Source organism: Coffea arabica, chromosome 5e, assembly GCF_036785885.1.
Source record: "Coffea arabica cultivar ET-39 chromosome 5e, Coffea Arabica ET-39 HiFi, whole genome shotgun sequence".
NCBI lineage: Eukaryota > Viridiplantae > Streptophyta > Magnoliopsida > Gentianales > Rubiaceae > Coffea > Coffea arabica.
Window position 1 is genome coordinate 3,521,918 of NC_092318.1, and position 16,949 is coordinate 3,538,866.

Below are 16,949 nucleotides of genomic sequence, written 5' to 3' on the forward strand. Positions count from 1 at the left end.
CTCAATGTCTTCTGCTGTAGCTTCATTTTGAGCCATCAATGAGTATCATCTGGAAAACAAAGGACAAAAGCAAAAAAAAAAAAAGGATAAAAAGACAAGACGTAAATGGAATTCCAAATTGAAGAGTTTACAGTTAGATATTGTTAGAAATTTAGTGTTGTATTTACTAGTTAATGACTTGCATCTTCTCAATAAAAAAAAAACCACTCTAAATTGTTAATGAATATTTCATATTTTCATTATACATATGGCTCTGTCAACCCTTGATTCATTATTAAGCACATCATATTCTACAAAGCAGGCCTTTGTTTGTTATAATTCTATACATAGTAATTATTTGACTTCAAAGATGATGATACATAAAAAATATGTGTGAATAACAATACCTGAGCAGATTAATAATATTTGTCAGATATGTCAACTCGAGGAATGTGTGATATCTTTATCCAGTCATCTCCTGTTTTGTCAGAGTAACGATCCCTCAACTTGTCGCAACATCGAATATCCAAATTTTTGAGAGATGATATCTTGCCGAGGATGCGATGTGGCAGAGTCTCGAGCTTTGTACATTGACTAATTTCTAGCTTCTCCAGACATGGCATGATAGAGATAGCAACTTCTTCATCATCTTCACTTAAGTCTTCCCAATTTGTCCAATTTTGGAAGCGGCGAATATGTAATGTTCTCAAATTTGGAAATGCCACTACTTCAGCTGAGAATGATGACTTGGAGTCTGACAATGTATCAAGAGCATCGCGACTATTCTCATGTAGTGCTTTTGTAACTCCGAAGAATTCCTTACCCAAACATTCTAGCTTTTCCGCTTCCACGAGCACAAGCACTTCTAGGGATGATAGCTTCCACAAGGCAGGCAAGGATGAGATGTTGCGGGCCCTAGCAATAACTAGCCTTGTCAAGTTATCGGCGTGAGACTTCGTCACAAGCCAACTTGGTAACTGGGCTCCTGGATTGCCATCTAGCTCAAGTTTTTCCAAGTTTGGAGGTGGTTCCATGGTTTCAATGCAGCTTGGAGTTTCTATAAAGTGGGTCCCATTGCTAAAGAGCAAATACATGTCACGCGTGTTGACTTTCTTGCCAAGTTCCGCACTCCCAAAATCTACTTCTCCTTCAATTTTAATGCCCAATATTTCAAGCTGGTTCAGGTCCTTCAGAATTGCCAAATCATCAGAGTTGCACCTGACAATGAACCGAGTCAAACTACAGAGTGACGTCAGCTTCCTGAGTCCTTGTGGAATTTGACGTAATTCATGGGTCGCGACATTCTCAAGGTGCCTCAAGTGTACAAGGCCTTCAATCCTTTCAGGAAGGCACGAAAGCTTTCCACAAAAACCGATATCCAAAGTTTCCAGATAATATAGATCACATATAGCTTCTGGCAGTGTCACGAAAGGATTACTACTTAAGTCCAAGTGCCGAAGATGAATCAGACATCCGGTCGCTGCTGGGATTTCAGCTAGCTCACAATGACTTAAAGTCAGAGTCCTCACGCGCTTCAAACTGCAGAATATATTTTGGGGAACTACTATTCCAATTGCAGAAAAAGCAAAAAAGCTCCTGAGCCTTCCAAAATCAACGACTGGAGAACTAAACATCTCCTCCTCAGTGCCTCCCAAAATTGTTAGATGACGTGGTCTTTCACTAGATGAATTTCTTCCAATTCCATCAAGTGCATGACATTCATTTTTTGTGAGAAATTGTGCAAAATCATGCACTATGTCATGCATCATGCACTCGCCATATTCATGACCATATTTTTGTAATCCTTGAAAAAAGGAACGCATTGCCAAATTGTTGAAGTACTCACGGCCCACCAGCTCCAAGCGCTCACCTCTTCGTCTTGGGCGAACATAACCTTGTGCTATCCACAGCCTAATAAGTTCTTCTACATTTATCCCAACATCTTTGGGAAAGACAGCACAATATGAGAAGCAACGTTTCAGCTCCGGGGACAACTCGTTATAGCTTAAATACAAATGAGGGAAAAGGTCCACAGCTGCTTCCTCCAATTGCCATATCTCACTTTCCAAAACATTCTGCCACTGCTGTACGGTATCTTTGAACCGTAACAAGCTTCCCATAGTCTTTGCTGCAAGTGGCAACCCCTTGCACTTTTCTGCAATTTTCTGCCCAATTCTTTCCACCTTCTTGCATAAGTCTCCTGATTTTCTAGCAAGCGTTATCTTTTGCATTATTAACCAACAATCAGAGTGAGAGATCATGCCTAGGTCGTGAGTATCAGTCGATCCCACCACTGTGGCCACTCTATGACTCCTTGTCGTTACCAAGATTACACTTCCGGGAGCCCCATCCTTAAGAGAGTCTTTGAAAGGTTTCCACTTTGAGTCGTCCTCTATCCAAACATCATCTAGGACAAGCAGGAATCTCTTGCCGGAAAAAGTTTCTTTTATACGTCGGATCAACGGATCCAACTCTGCTTCATAAGAACTTTTTCCAGCATTCTCAAGGATAGCTTTCGCGACCCTTTTCTGGTCGAAAGGATCTGATATGCAGGTCCAATTTCTAAGTTCAAAGTGGTTCTTCACTTTATCATTATTGAAGAGCAGCTGGGCAAGTGTGGTCTTTCCACTACCCCCGGCCCCTACAACAGAGATAATTTGAACCCCATCTCTTCCTTGACTACTACTCTTGGACAAAATTTGGTCAAGAACCTTCTCCATATCAGCTGCTCGACCATAGACCTCTAATTCGTCTATGATTGAGGTAGTCATAATTCGCTGAAAATCATGAGAATCAGAAATCCCCCCACTTGTAATAAACTTGAATTGATCTGTCTCTTTCAAAGCTAATTTTAGCTGTTCATTTATTTTCTTTATTTTCTGAGCTATATCGCTACGCACAGGAACTTGTTTGAGACAAGAGCAAAGGGATGGGATAAAGGAACAAACCTTGTTCCGCAGTATAGGCTGCATTCTGGCATTCTGATTAGTTCCCTCATTCTTTGCTCTGTGAATCTTGAAGTTCTATTCGTCCAACACATCATCCATCTCATATGTTATGTCCTCAAGCTTTTGTAGCCAAATTCCAACACTTCTGTCCTTCAGCCTTCGTCTCTCTGCATCATGCAGCACTTTTTCAATGGTAGCCAACTTAGAGGAGATATTTGCCACCTCTTCTTCGACCCCCATCACCAAGTTGACCTTCGCCCCAAACTGCTTCATGGCAACATCACCCAATTCACCTATTATCTTTGGAACAAACAATTCAGCCATTGCAACGATAGAATACTACTAATATGATTTGGAAAGGATATTTGGTTGCAAATAGAAGGTTGATACAAAGGCGGACAACCAGATTGGTTACTTAGGACCAATGTTTTAAAACCCGGACCGTCAATTGAACCGGTGAAGTGAAAAGGTCGAGGTTCAACCGGTCGGACCGGTTCAACCTCGATTCAATGAATTTTTTAAAATATAATTTATATAAATATATATATGCACAAAATAAGACATGCAATAGACTAATTTAAAACTTTATATGATGAAAAGTTTACTATTTTTGAATAACTTGGATTTTCAAAAATAAAATTTTTAAATTATAAGTTAAAACAAATAAATTTCATTTCAATTTCAATTATATCTACCAAAATAATCTTAAATCTATCCCAAAAATATCACAATATTTTGAAATTATACAAAATTCACGTCTATGAGGATTTGACATTGTAAACTTAAATTTTAATTTATGCCTTTGGGATTTAGAGATTGCAATTTAAAAAAGAAAGTTTGGAGTTCGAAGGAAGTCAAGAGAATCGAAAATAGAAATGCAAACTTGATAAGAAACAAAAAATGAGATAAAAGTGAGTGGTTGTAGCACTAAATAATTTGGGTTAAAAAAATAATTCTTTTTTAATTTTTTTCAAATTTGTGTTTTCAATTCGGCCAATTGACTTTCTCACTCAGTCCATATTCATTGGGAAGAAAAAAATTCTCCATATTCACATTTTTTGTCCACTAGAAAATTGTTATTAACGCCCAATTATTTATCAATATTCCCTTATTTAATATTTATTTACCAGTCAGTTAGGTAACAATATCCTTATTCAATGTTACTACCTACGATATTGTTTTGAGATTGTAATTGAAATTAAAATTTTTAAGTATTTTGTTTATTCACACAAATTAAAAAAAAATCAAGGAGTCATGATGTAAAGTACGAATGTGTACAATGTAATTATAAATATTTTTTAAAATAATAATTACTTATCAATTTTTTTCCTAAATACTTGTCTACAATGTCAATTGAGCAAGAATATCCCTACTCAATCTTTCTATCTATTATTGCATTTCAACCATTATTTTATTGTGAGATTGTAACTGAAATTAAAAGTCTAAGTATTTTTATTTATTTTCACAAATTAAAAAATCAAGGGGATTACATTAATAATCAAGGGGAGTACATTAACAAACATAGATATACCAACAATATATTTATGATGTAAAGCACAAGTGTTTCTGATGTAATTAAAATTTTTGAAAACAATAACTTATCTAAACAATTCAATTTAGTTACCAAATTAGATCTTGTTTGGATTGTCATTTTTTTTAATTTTTAATTTTTTCACAAATTTATTTCTTGATTATTTTTATTCTACACATATTAAATCGTTGTCGTACATTTTTCTACAAAAATTTAAAAAATAATTTGAAAAAGCTATTTTATTAAAGGATTTTTTTAACGGTTGTCCTAACACATTTAATACACCTAATTTATTATATATATACATATACTAACAATTATTACTATCTTTGCATATATATATATATATATGTTTTATATACAAAGAAATAAGTTTGATGTATCTTAGGCTTTGGGTGTTTTTAGTTTTTCATTTAATAACTTAAGTAGATATCTGCACAAAATAATCATGTCCGCTGCCTATGGTTTAGTGGTAAGGGCTTCTTACGACAAACACAAGGTCTGGTGTTCGACTCTTGGTGGCTACAATTTGGAAATTCATTTTGAAAAGTTTCAAAAACCGCCGGTTCACAGTCTAAGCGGGTTTTTCCGGTTCGTCCGAGTCATCCGGTTTCCAGCGGTTCTTGACTACTCTCCGGGTTTAGCTCTAGACCGGACCGTTGGCCTGTCCGGTTCGCGGTCCAACCGGTTGAACCGGCCGGTCCGGTCCGGTTCTGAAAACATTGCTTAGGACCACTCCTACAACATTGTTATATACTTGTTTTCATGCTACACCAACATGCTGGTCTTGACGACTTGGTCTTCCCAGCCAACTTTTATTTAATTATTATGGCTAAGGTATTGAGACGGTAGATCCCCAAATGTTTCTTACATCGAGTATATGCAATGGAAGGGGTATTTGGTAATTGGATTCCATACCTGGGAATAGACTGCTCTACCTACTACTCAAGATTTTAAGCGAAATTGAAAAACCTCTAATTCGTCTATTGAATTATTAAGTACTATCTGCTCTGAACTTTCAGATTCAAAGGCATCCATTTACTCAGAAGGACGGTCTCAACTTGACCGTTGTAAAAACGCGTTACCTATCATATCTCCAAAGAGAGTTATCTTAGACTGGAGACAAATACTCAGGTCAGTTTAGGATATTTTTAAGGTTTGTTTAATGGTACTGAGTGGGTTCTTTAAGATTTTAATCCTTATAATCACAAATTATTTTCCAATCTTCTTGCATTTAGAAGAATTTGGATTAATTTTACCTTTTTCAAAATCAAAGACGTGGGAATTGATTAACCGGTGCCTGAATCAGTGCCTTTCAGGCACTAGTAAGAAAGTCTTATTAAATATTTAATAATTGCTTCACCTTTTTATTTTTATTTTTTCATAAATGATCAAGTGTAGGATTTGTTTTCTCCTATCCACGGCTGACTCTTTGATCCCAGCTGTAGATGACTAGTAAGTTATATTAATGTAGTAAAACTTTACAACGTGTGGACAAAGGATGAAAAGACTATAAAAAATGTGTACTAAATCACCGAGGAATAGAATGATTCTATTCCTCGTCGTGACATGCGTTTAAAGTATAAGAAATTTGTCTAGGTCATGGTATTCATAAACATGCTTCACAATAAAATTTTGAACACGTTAATCTACTACCTATTTATCTCACGAATTTATTTATTAATAAAGGTGCTAAAATATAATAGTTTTCAGAAAAGCCTTGAAAACAATTATTTAAATCAAATTTTCATTTTTTTCTGCAAAAATATACACTATTTAGGCGATGGGTGATAATTTTAAGCTTTCACGTTCAGCTCACCCCCTTTCTTGATACAATTCTGTTTCTATATCTCTCCGTTGTGTTCTTTTGTAACTTTGTGTATGGGCCTTATCTTCTTCTAAAATTCTTGGCTCCACAAAACTTATAAATGAAGTGCACTTTCTGCACTTCTAACTTGACAGTGCATTTCAGTCCTTTTTTCAAAAAAAAAAATTTGTTGCATTTTTTCCAGCAAAAGAAAGGAAAAAGGTTGGGAATTTTGTTTGCCTCGTTACGAGTTCTTTAGCTCGAAACGAATACAAAAATATAGAGTGGGTGGTCAGAATTGAATGAAAATCACTGCTGGATGCCGAACAAGAACATCAGAAAACAGTTTGGATCTTTTCATATGACTACCAATAACCGCGTCAAACTGCTTTGCTTTTATTCTAATAACTAGGAGGTGTACACCGCGCGTAAGCGCGGTGTGGGCTTCAGATATTGGCATGCCCAGTGCTGCTAAGTAAAGTAATAAGGAATTGGAATGTAGAAATAGACAAAATGTGAAATGGTAAGAAACAGTATAGTTAACATATAAGTTAAAAAACATCACAAGTAATGAGCGTAGTTTGTTGATTGGAAAAGGCATGATTTAACAAACAAAAGAAGCAAGTCTTCAGTCATTAATGTTGAGATTATTGATGTTGAGGTTGTCAATGTTGTGAACTTGATCTAAAGTGTAGGAAGTGATTATTTCATAAGCTGAGCGCCGTAGCATTCTGAACTTTGAAGTCGATGGCTTGACGTAGCATGTAAGGATTTTTTCGTGGAGAATTGCTTGAAGATGTTGAGCCATATTTATGTTCTGGTGCGAAAAAAGTAAGAAAGGAACCTAAGTTGTTGGGAAAAAGAGAGTTAAACAAGTAGCATATAAAAGAAAATTGATAATTACTTCTGTTTGCAAATAGTATAGCTCAGCAGTTGAGAATTGAGCTAGCTTTTCGGCTTCAGAGGCCATAGCAGTAAGACATAGAGTGCCAGTTGAATCCGTGATCCAAATTGAAATACAAGCCCTGGAATTAATAAGTGGATGATTTGACAGTGGAAGTTTAGATTGATTAATAAAAATAATGTACCTTATTTATAAGAATATGCACCTGGGTTGGAGATCAACATTAGCTTGACAGTATTTGCAGATAATTTTTCGCTCATCTATACAACTGTCTGGATGATAACAATTGGGACAAGCTATATAGGTTAAATCTTGAGGTTTACAATCAAGTTCGACGACACCTTTAATCCATGCGGTCTTTGGCTTCTATAAAATAAAAGTAATAGAAGAAGAAAGTGGGAAATGGTAACAGGAAATATAATAAAGAAGTTTAGATGTGAAATTGGTCAGTAGTATAAGAATTTTACGAAGTGAAGCAGAGCGGCTATGTCATGGATTTGACTGTAATGAGGGGGAGGAAAAAGGATGTGCGGATTAGCATAACTGTGCTCATGGACCATCTGTGCTAGCTGAGGCGTGTTGTGACGATACCTAAAATAAGAAAGGAAAAGTTAAGCTGGAAGAGAATAACTGGAATGATGGAATGGAGAGCGTGCAGTGAGTTGTCTGACCAGTGATGCAGATCGGTTGCTTGTTGCACGATTGGAGCTATCAAAATAGTGGTCGAATCTTGAGTTGAAAGACTAAGATCTGGGTTTTAAGGGGGGAAAAGGAAGAAAACATCAAGTATAAGAAGAGTAAAGAAGACTTTCAGCTAATAAATGCGTAGCTGTTTTTTAAATAATAAATAGTAGCTATTTGGTTACAGTTCTGTGTTGTGACTTTGATTCTTATGGCAATGATGATAGGAAAATGGTTCTGAGCAGCTGCAATTGCAGGACCGTTGATTTCTTCGAAGTCATTCTTCAAAGTTAGGATGAATGGTCTCATGCTAGCAAAACAGGAAGAATAAATATTTGTCCGAAGTGTTTATTTGGATATATGGTGTACGGAAGAACTAAATGAATTAGTAGGTAAGATTATTACTCTTGATCGGCAATGACATAGTCTCGAGCAATCGACGTTTTCCCCTGAGAAGTGATACTTTTGACAGGTAAAGCATGTAGCACAATTGCCATGACATCTAAGGAAGTTTTTTTAAAAAAATCAGTATGCTAGGGGTTTCTTGCTAGCTGGAAAAGATATTGCATGGTATGAGCGTTAACTTACTTATAAACTCATCAGTGTCAGCAATTGCGGCTAAAGCAGAGAAAGAAAGTAGCTGGAAATGAAGAGGAAGAGAAGGCTGACCAGGCTCTTGAATTTCTTCAACTAAAGTATCTTCAGTAGCAAGGAAATGAAATGGATATTCGCTGATGGCAGTAGCAGTGTTTGGCAGAGAAATAAAAGCTTTAGAGATGTAGTATCTTTTAAACGGTACAAGGAATTGTGGTTTTTGATCGAGAATGTTTTGAGGAACATGCATTTCAACTGTAGTACCCTGTGATTAGGAAGTATTAAACTACAGTAGAATTTAATTTTATGATTGGAAGGAAAAAGGAAGACTTAGATATATATCACCTCTGCGTCAGCAAGCAGAAATGTTTGATAATGTTGGTGAAGGATTGAGCAATACTTCATATGAGTTGCTTCAATTGCCTGGACAATAACTCCCCAGTCTTTCAAGGATGGGTGAACAGCAGACAAAGGAATGCTACCAGGTTTCATTTTTGGGGTATTTTGTAACAGGATGTAATTTGAAGAGATGATTGAGCGTTGTGGCTATTTGGAGAAGAGACTAAGTTTACTTTCAAGCAGAGAAAGGGTAAATGATTTGTAGCGTGGTAGGTAATAAAAATGCGAGTAATAATGCAGGGAGTTGGGATATTGTGTGCCACTAGCTTTGAACTTTTGATCTAAAATAATTTGGTGCAACGTGAGATGGTTGTGGATGAAAAGGAACACTAATATGGGCCATAATTGTATCTATCAAGTGGAGAATTTGTAATATTTGTCATAGTGTATTAGTAAAAACCATAATTTAAATTAATTAAAAGAAGGGAGCTCGTTTAAATTGATGAAGTTGTACTGAAACATAGAAATAAGTAATGCAAATGTAATGTACAGTGAAGGAATATTTCAGGCAGAAAAGAAAAGCTTGGCTGATCAGTGTTGGGTCATCCGTGATGTTTGGTTGAGATAAGGCTTTGCATTGTCAGGAATCTAATAAGCTTTTGCAGTAAGGGAATATATTCCTTGGCAGAATAAATTGTTGGATATGTATGCTAGTCAAAATAAGCAACAGCAGTTTCGTTGTCGAGAAGCATGCTACGAATAAGCTGATTATACATTTAATGGAGTAGTACATATGTAAGTGGATATTCGGCCACCATAAAAATACAGCAGGAAGGTATTGTACCAAGGGAAAATTTTCTCAATTCCATCACTATTAAAGATTAAAACAGCAAAGCTTGTCTGTGACTCTGGAATGAAGACAAGTGTGTCATTATGTTGGAGATGATGGTCCAGAACAAACTTTCTCCAATTTCGTTTGAGGTGGTTGCGCTTGATTCCAACTTCAGTGATGTTGCGGCCAGTTTTTAGAACTATATTTGGAGTTCTCTCACCATTTAAAAAGTGATCAACGAACCGAGGGAGTTTCTACAAATAAGAGAATGTAGGTTAGTTTGTGAAGGAGGGTAAATTATTGTAGCGGATGAAACCTTTCTAGAAATGGTAGGTAGAACAGATGATTACCAAGGAACTGGGATATGCTGAATCAAATGTTTGATAAAAGCATATTGAATTTGACAAATCTTGAGAGAAATCCAGACTTAGCGATGAGGAAACAATTTGTTGGCGAAGTGATAAAAATGCAGGATCTGTCAAGATGAAAGAATGATGTTGTAAGATGCAGTAACTGGTATAATAATACTTTTAAATTAGAATGGCAAAAATAACGTGTGAACCTATACTGCTTTGCTGATGCAAAAGATTGGGTAGGGAAACTGTCGATCGGAGGTAGACTTGCTTTTTTAGTTCACAGAAATGAATCGCATCAAAAATTAAATCTCCAGCATGCCGAAGTAATAGCATATGATGTTCTGTGATCATGTTTTCATGACAATATTCTACCCATCCTTCTTCAAAGCAGTTATTTCTGACTGAGACTGTCCATCGCTGCAATCCATGCCTGAAGGTGATTTTAGTGTCATCGTGTTGGCTGAGCAATATTTGAAATTCATGAGGCAGAGGCTGCATGGTGCATAAAAAGAGAGGTCATTTCTAAACACAACTGCAAGAGTAACCCATAAAAAAGCTATTACATTGGAGAAAAATATTATTACCTGTCCTCTGTTTTTGCACCTAATAAGAAAGCAATATGTTTGTGGAGCATTGCTTGCGATGTGAGAGTAATCCATAGAAACAATAGATGTTTCAGCCATGAAGCTGTTAAGGTGAATGGACGAGGTATTGTTAATAATAGAGCGCTGCATAGAGTTAGGGAAGTAAAAGTAATAAATATGAGTGCAGTTGGTAAGTGTAGGTGCATAAGTTTGAGTTATGAACGCATACTGAAAGGGATCAGCAGCAAAAACCTGTTGGTGTAGTGAGGAGCAAATCTGCTGCTTGATGTGTTCAGTTAAGAAAGCAAAGGCATGTAGATACAAACAAGGAATGGAAAACGGAATAGATTGGTATATTTATACTACTGAGTGATGCCTGTTTATCACAGCAAAACAGATATATTGTAATTAATACTATATCTGTTATGTACATTGAATAATTAATGCCGAAGTGGATAGCTTTAGAGTAAAATTATGACCAAAGCATTCTGGTGTAACTAGAGGGTAACGAGCATCTCATAGAAATATAAGGATTGAATAGCTGGGAAAAGGTAAATGGAAGTAAAATGTCTAGTCAAAAGAGCAACAGAACAAGACACAAAGGTCTTTTAATTTGAGTTGCAAGTTTCAACAAAAGCAATCAAGTACTGGCAGCATAGTTCCCCTAGGGAAATAAAGTACTAAATAAAATAAAGCTCAAGAGAAGGGGGTAAAGCATAGGTAGCATGGTTTCTCGAGCAGAATAATGTGATGAACAAAAACTGATTGATAGCAACATACAATATTGCTTGGTATTTGGGGGTTTTTTACACAAAAATAAAATGACAGCAGTTTAAATGAGCTTCGCCTTCTTCTTGGAGCCTTCAGTGACAGCCTGGGGAGTGTTATTGCCTGCATCAGCTAAGGCATCAAATTTTTCAGTTAGACATTTTCTAGTCTTCGAAGCTGGCTTGGTTTCTTTAACAGGTGCAGTGACTGTAGCAAAATGAATTTTGTTAATAAAGGCAAAATAGTAATAGCTGTTTATATAGGCTATATCTAACAATCATAGATAAGTATCTATTCAATTGTCTAGTAGAGGCAGAAGAACAAAGGAGTTTTTGAACTAATGTTTATGAGCTATAATTTTTTGGATTGGGAAGGAAATAAAGCCTATGTTAACAAAAAAGGTGATGTATAAGGTAACGTTTCAACTCCTGATACCTGAAGTAATGGTGTCAGCAGTGTCAGGCTGTAGGTCAATTAACAAAGTAGCATTTTTGGATTCAGCATTTTTGGATTCAGCATTGAGAACTTCAGAAAAGTAGATAATTGTATAGCGTTGCTTTGCATCAGCCATCTGAGTCTGCACTGATTTTATATGTACCAGAAACCACTTTGACTCCAGCTCCTTATGGACAACCTCCAGAGGGAGTTCAATGTTCTATGGAAGGAAAACGTATAGGAGAAGAATAAGTAAACAGATAAGGATTATATGCAGAATGGAGACGTCTGTTGCATTAAGTGTTAAATGGAAATAATAATAATGTGGCAGTCAGTATTTTAAAGGACAACATGCCTGCCTAAAATGGTCCATTATTTCAAAAGCAGTGAAGGTTAGCAGCTTTTCGGCTTGTTCTCCAAAGACAGAAGCTGTGATCGTACCAGAATCATCACATAAATCCATATCAAAGCGACACCTATAGATGTATGTAAATTTCAGGGAGGCATGTCTATTAAAGAAGAGTTAAATAATGGACTAGCATAACTGATACGTTAATGACTTTCAAAGTAACTACCTAGGCTGAGCAGGATGCTTTTCTTTGCATGTGTTGCACATAAAAATAACTCCATTTGCAGCAGCAGTGCCCCGACAGCATTTTTTACAGCTCATATACCAGTATTTCTGGAATATGTGCTGAAAAGAGAACCTTGCTTTAACCCATACATTCTAAAAACACAACAATGAAAGGCACAGCATTAACCCATATATTAATATGCAAATCGATAGTTAAATGACAGAATAGGCGAAAAAGCATGGAACCTTTTGTGATGGCCTGACATTTGAAATTAAAGTCATTTTCTGATCTGATTTCACAGATATGTCAGGGTTATACTTAATATAGCTTTTTTGATCAACGATTGCTGCAAGTAGCTTGGTATTTCTCATCGCCCTATGATAGAGGAAATGGAAAAAAGTATTGGAAGGAAGTGATCATAGATGATTGATTGCTTATGTGGTATAAATAATCAATCAGTACCAGTTCTTTAATTCTCTTGCTTGTTGCACAGGAGGGTCAACGAGGATTGCAGAATCAAACCATGTTGACAGTGTAACTCCTATAAGATTAAGAATGAATAAATTTTGTATGCAAATGAAAATTAAAATAAAGATGTATAGAGGTAAAATTACCGTTATAGTTGCTAACTTTCAATCTGCGACATATGATGACAGGGTAGTTGTGTAATTCAGCTATTATTTGTTGTCCTTCATTCCTGATGAAATCATCCCACATCGAAAGTATGACAGCTTGTGATCTAACAAGACGACAATAAGCAGTTGTCAAGACATACAAAGGATATACAGAAAATGAGGAGAGAACTAAGTAAGAGTTTGGAGAGCAGCAGAAAGAAACATTACTGTTTATTGACAAGGACGAATTTTTGGACAACAGATTCTTTGAAATCTTTATTAATGATTCTTGTGTCCTGTGCCTCAATAACTATTCCAAGGACATCTGGCAAAGCGAAATGATCTTGTAAAAGATTTTCTGAGTTGAAATTCATGATATATGTGTAATACACAACATACATACCGACAGATTTATCCCTATGATCCATGAACTGTGCCAAGTCTGGGAATTGAGTGCAGTTAAATTTCACAGGCATCATATCTTCATCATCAGGATCCTGTTCAATAACAGTTTTACTTGTGATGATCCATTGTACTTTCAGTTCAGCCGTCTGATATTTTGGGTGGATTGGTCTAACCAGAGCATTCGAAATTCTGTACTTTTTGTAGACCTGCAAGAGTGGTCCGACCCTAGGAATATCATGGTTGAAAATAATGCCTTCAACCTTTGATTCCTATTTCATAAAAGAAAAAGTTTCAGAATGAATCAGTTGTGAATATAAACGTAATATAAACAGAAAGATTGAATGCAGCGGTTGTATTTATCTACTTCTGCATGAACAAAAAATAAAGAAAGATTAAATGCAGAGGTTGTACTTGTTTACCTGTTCATCAACAAAAATAAATTTTTGTTTCTTTGTCGGTGTCGACAGTGATTGGGTAACCTGTTGTTTTTCCTGAACAATAACTTTGCATGACCACTCTTGCATATCAGGTATAATTTCTTTTATGGATAAGAACTTGTCCATGCTACATGGGAAAAAATCAAGGAAAAATCTATCAAATGTTAGTATAAATTAAGAACGGTATTGCAGGCATCATAACAATAGAATAATAATTATGGCTAACAAACCTTAAATGGAAATAACTCTAACATGTAGAAATATCATGCAGTGAGGTGAAGTATTTCTTCAAAGACAACATTCCTAGTCTTGCAATCAGTTTTTATGCCATCAAAAGTTCCAGGCAGGATAAGGACTTTGACTGCTGCAGAAGTTTTAACTCTAGATAAAGCAACATATAGTTGACCGTGAGAAAAAACTGGCTCACGGAGGTAGATTCCAACATAATCTAGTGTTTGACCTTGGGATTTGTTTATTGTCAAGGCAAAACAAACACGAACAGGAAATTGTGTCCTTATAAACGGCAGGCCATTCTTGTCATTATCAGATACTTGTATAGGAATTTTAGGAAGAAAGATTCTTTTCCCTTGATGTTGGCCAAAAGCTATCTCTGCACAGATAGTATTTTGTCTTAGCTCTCTGCAAATGAGTCGTGTACCATTGCATAATCCTTCAGTAGGGTTGAGGTTTCTCATAAGCATGATTGGACAGTTTTCTTTGAGCACCAGTTTGTGAGGAGGAAGGCCTTTTGGATTTTGAGAATTCAAGAAATCTTCATAGTCTCCTTGATGGCGTGGATCAACAGTTCTATCAGAACTGACATACACATGAAGATTCCCAGGAAATCTTCTGATTAGCATGTCATTTATTTCATCAACTGAGGTATTTTTTGGTGCAAGGACACATCTATTGATCATACTATAAGGATCTTTTAAATAGGCTGTTAAATCTGGAAAAACAAATTCCAGCAACCTGTTCGTAACAAATCTAAGTGAGAATATATAAATATTGAAGTATAGAAGAAAGGCTTGATAAAATTAGCATTCAAAAGGGCAAATTGTTTAACCTGTTCAAAGATTTCTCTTTGTCAGTATAAGGAATGACCATCTCAAAAGATAAGGTTATTTCGCCATCTATATCAACAGGCTCTCTTCCTTCACCTATTCTTAATAAGAATTCTGAGAACGCTGGATCTAAGATGGCTCGCATATTTTGTGTCAAATGCAGCTTCTGGAGCTTAGGCCACAAAGGAGAGTTAGGAAGACTGGATTCGATAAGAGTCTGTTTTGTTGCCTGTTTGATAACCGGCAAAGTTTGACGGAAGTCGCCACCGAAAACAACTACTTTTCCTCCAAATGGAAGGTCACAGTCCATTATATCCCTAAGCAAACCATCAAAGGCTTCAACAATTTCTCGTTTTGCCATTGAAGCCTCGTCCCACAAGATTAACCTTGATTGAAAAAGCAATCTTGCAATACTGCCCTGTTTACTAATCTGGCAGGTTTTATTTCTAGAAAAATCTAGTGGCATCTTGAATCTAGAGTGGGCCGTTCTTCCTCCTGGAAGAATAGACGCTGCGACACCCGACGTTGCAACTGCAATAGCAATGTGGCCTTGGGATCTCAAAGTAGCTAGAAGGGACCGATATAAGAAAGTCTTACCAGTTCCCCCAGGGCCATCAACAAAAAAACTCTGGCCAATGGGAGAGAAAACTGACTGCAGAATTAAATCATAGGCATGCTGTTGTTCAATATTTAACCTCGAAGACATTATTAGATCCTCTGCTAGAACTTCAATATTTCTTTCACATTCAATCTCTTTTGTTAGCTTATCATAGTGAACAGCTGGTGGAATGTCTGTAGTTAGATGGTAGTCAGCAAAACTCTTACCCATTTGTTCGACCATTTTTTTAATTTCCTGCAGGGCCTTATTTCTAATTTCTTTAGCCGTATAAAAACAGAGGTGGTGAGATCGGTGGTAATCTGCAGAGAGTTCTAGCGGAAATTTGTTCCAAAGAAATCGAGGATCTGTCGGAGAACAATGAACAAGAATAGTAGCAAATAAGAGTCTCAAAGAGGATGGCATTTGAAAAAGAGCTGCTTCTTCAAGAGTGTATTGTAGATATGTATCGGACTGTAAAAGCCCAAGGGCCAAAGCAGCATCTCTAAAGCAATCCATTTTTTGGCCACTAATAGTTAAGAGGTCATCAAATGACGTAGGTGCTCGAACATGAGTGAGCAGTAGTCTAAGGTAGTATCTCTCACCTTCATGAGGGCTGATTGCCACTAGCCTTCCAATGGCTTTCTTACGCTTTCTCTCAGTCCAAGCTTTATATTTAAAAGACCAAACAAAATGCTCTGGAAATTCTCTATAAAAGCACTTCAAGGTTTCAGCCCTTTCATTTGTTTTGTTCATTTTGAAGAACTCAGTCAGCATGGTTTTTGAGAAATCAATTTTCCTCATCAGCTGTAAAAGGTCCGAGTTTTTGTTGAAAGTGATGAGTTGCTGGCCAGGTAGGTGAACCTGTAGAGTATAGACAGCTGGAGTCATCTCGTTTAGCCTAAATTCAAAGATGCGCCAAAAAGCCTCGGGGGGCGAAATCCATCTTCCCTGCTAGAATTCTCTAATCTCATCGACATCGGCACGGGAATCGTCAGATATAATTTTGAAGCTGATAAGATCGTGTCCTTTGAAGATGTACTTGTACAAATACTTAACCAGCTTCAAAGTGGAACAGATTTCCACATTCATGTGGTAATCAAACAAGGCCAAAAGATATGGGTTATAAGGAATGATCCATCTATTGTCAAGCTCAAACCTGCGAACAGTTATTTTGCTGCCATCATTCCGCCGCCTATAGTATGGATAGCTGTCTTCGGCATGAGTTGTATGTTCACAGAAGTTTTTTGGATAATGATTTTTACAGCTACCATCTTTCATACAAGGGCTATTCTTACCCATGTGCCCGCAAGGTCCATGAACCATGTGCTTAAGAACAAGAGAATACAAATGAGGGAACTGCTTAGGATCAGGAAGCTCAGCAGAAACTATTCTATCGTATGACTCAGGATTAAGCAATTTAAATTGCGGCTTCAAGATTAATAATAAGTGAGCATGAGGAAAGCCCCGTTTTTGGAATTCAATAACATAAACGCATGCA

At 36.5% G+C, this 16,949-nt stretch overlaps 3 protein-coding genes across 3 annotated transcripts; all 3 read right to left on the reverse strand.

Annotated features, from left to right (window-relative positions):
• Nucleotides 1–395: 395 nt before the first annotated feature.
• Nucleotides 396–5,282, reverse strand: LOC113722612 (putative disease resistance protein RGA3). The gene is made up of 2 exons (XM_072049486.1): nucleotides 5,216–5,282; nucleotides 396–3,227 (listed from the first exon to the last, which is right to left on the reverse strand). Exon 2 carries the CDS (start codon nucleotides 2,949–2,951, stop codon nucleotides 396–398), a length of 2,556 nt encoding a protein of 851 aa, XP_071905587.1. The 5' UTR covers nucleotides 2,952–3,227; nucleotides 5,216–5,282.
• A 6,807-nt stretch (nucleotides 5,283–12,089) lies between these two features.
• On the reverse strand, nucleotides 12,090–13,915 carry LOC140006829 (replication protein A 70 kDa DNA-binding subunit B-like). Its single transcript, XM_072049487.1, has 7 exons — nucleotides 13,772–13,915; nucleotides 13,176–13,621; nucleotides 12,948–13,072; nucleotides 12,796–12,874; nucleotides 12,579–12,708; nucleotides 12,334–12,485; nucleotides 12,090–12,234 (listed from the first exon to the last, which is right to left on the reverse strand). Exons 1-7 carry the CDS (start codon nucleotides 13,913–13,915, stop codon nucleotides 12,090–12,092), a joined length of 1,221 nt encoding a protein of 406 aa, XP_071905588.1.
• Nucleotides 13,916–14,052: 137 nt separating this feature from the next.
• On the reverse strand, nucleotides 14,053–16,339 carry LOC140006831 (uncharacterized). Its single transcript, XM_072049488.1, has 2 exons — nucleotides 14,856–16,339; nucleotides 14,053–14,761 (listed from the first exon to the last, which is right to left on the reverse strand). The coding sequence occupies exons 1-2, from the start codon at nucleotides 16,337–16,339 to the stop codon at nucleotides 14,053–14,055; spliced, it is 2,193 nt and encodes a 730-aa protein (XP_071905589.1).
• Nucleotides 16,340–16,949: the final 610 nt, after the last annotated feature.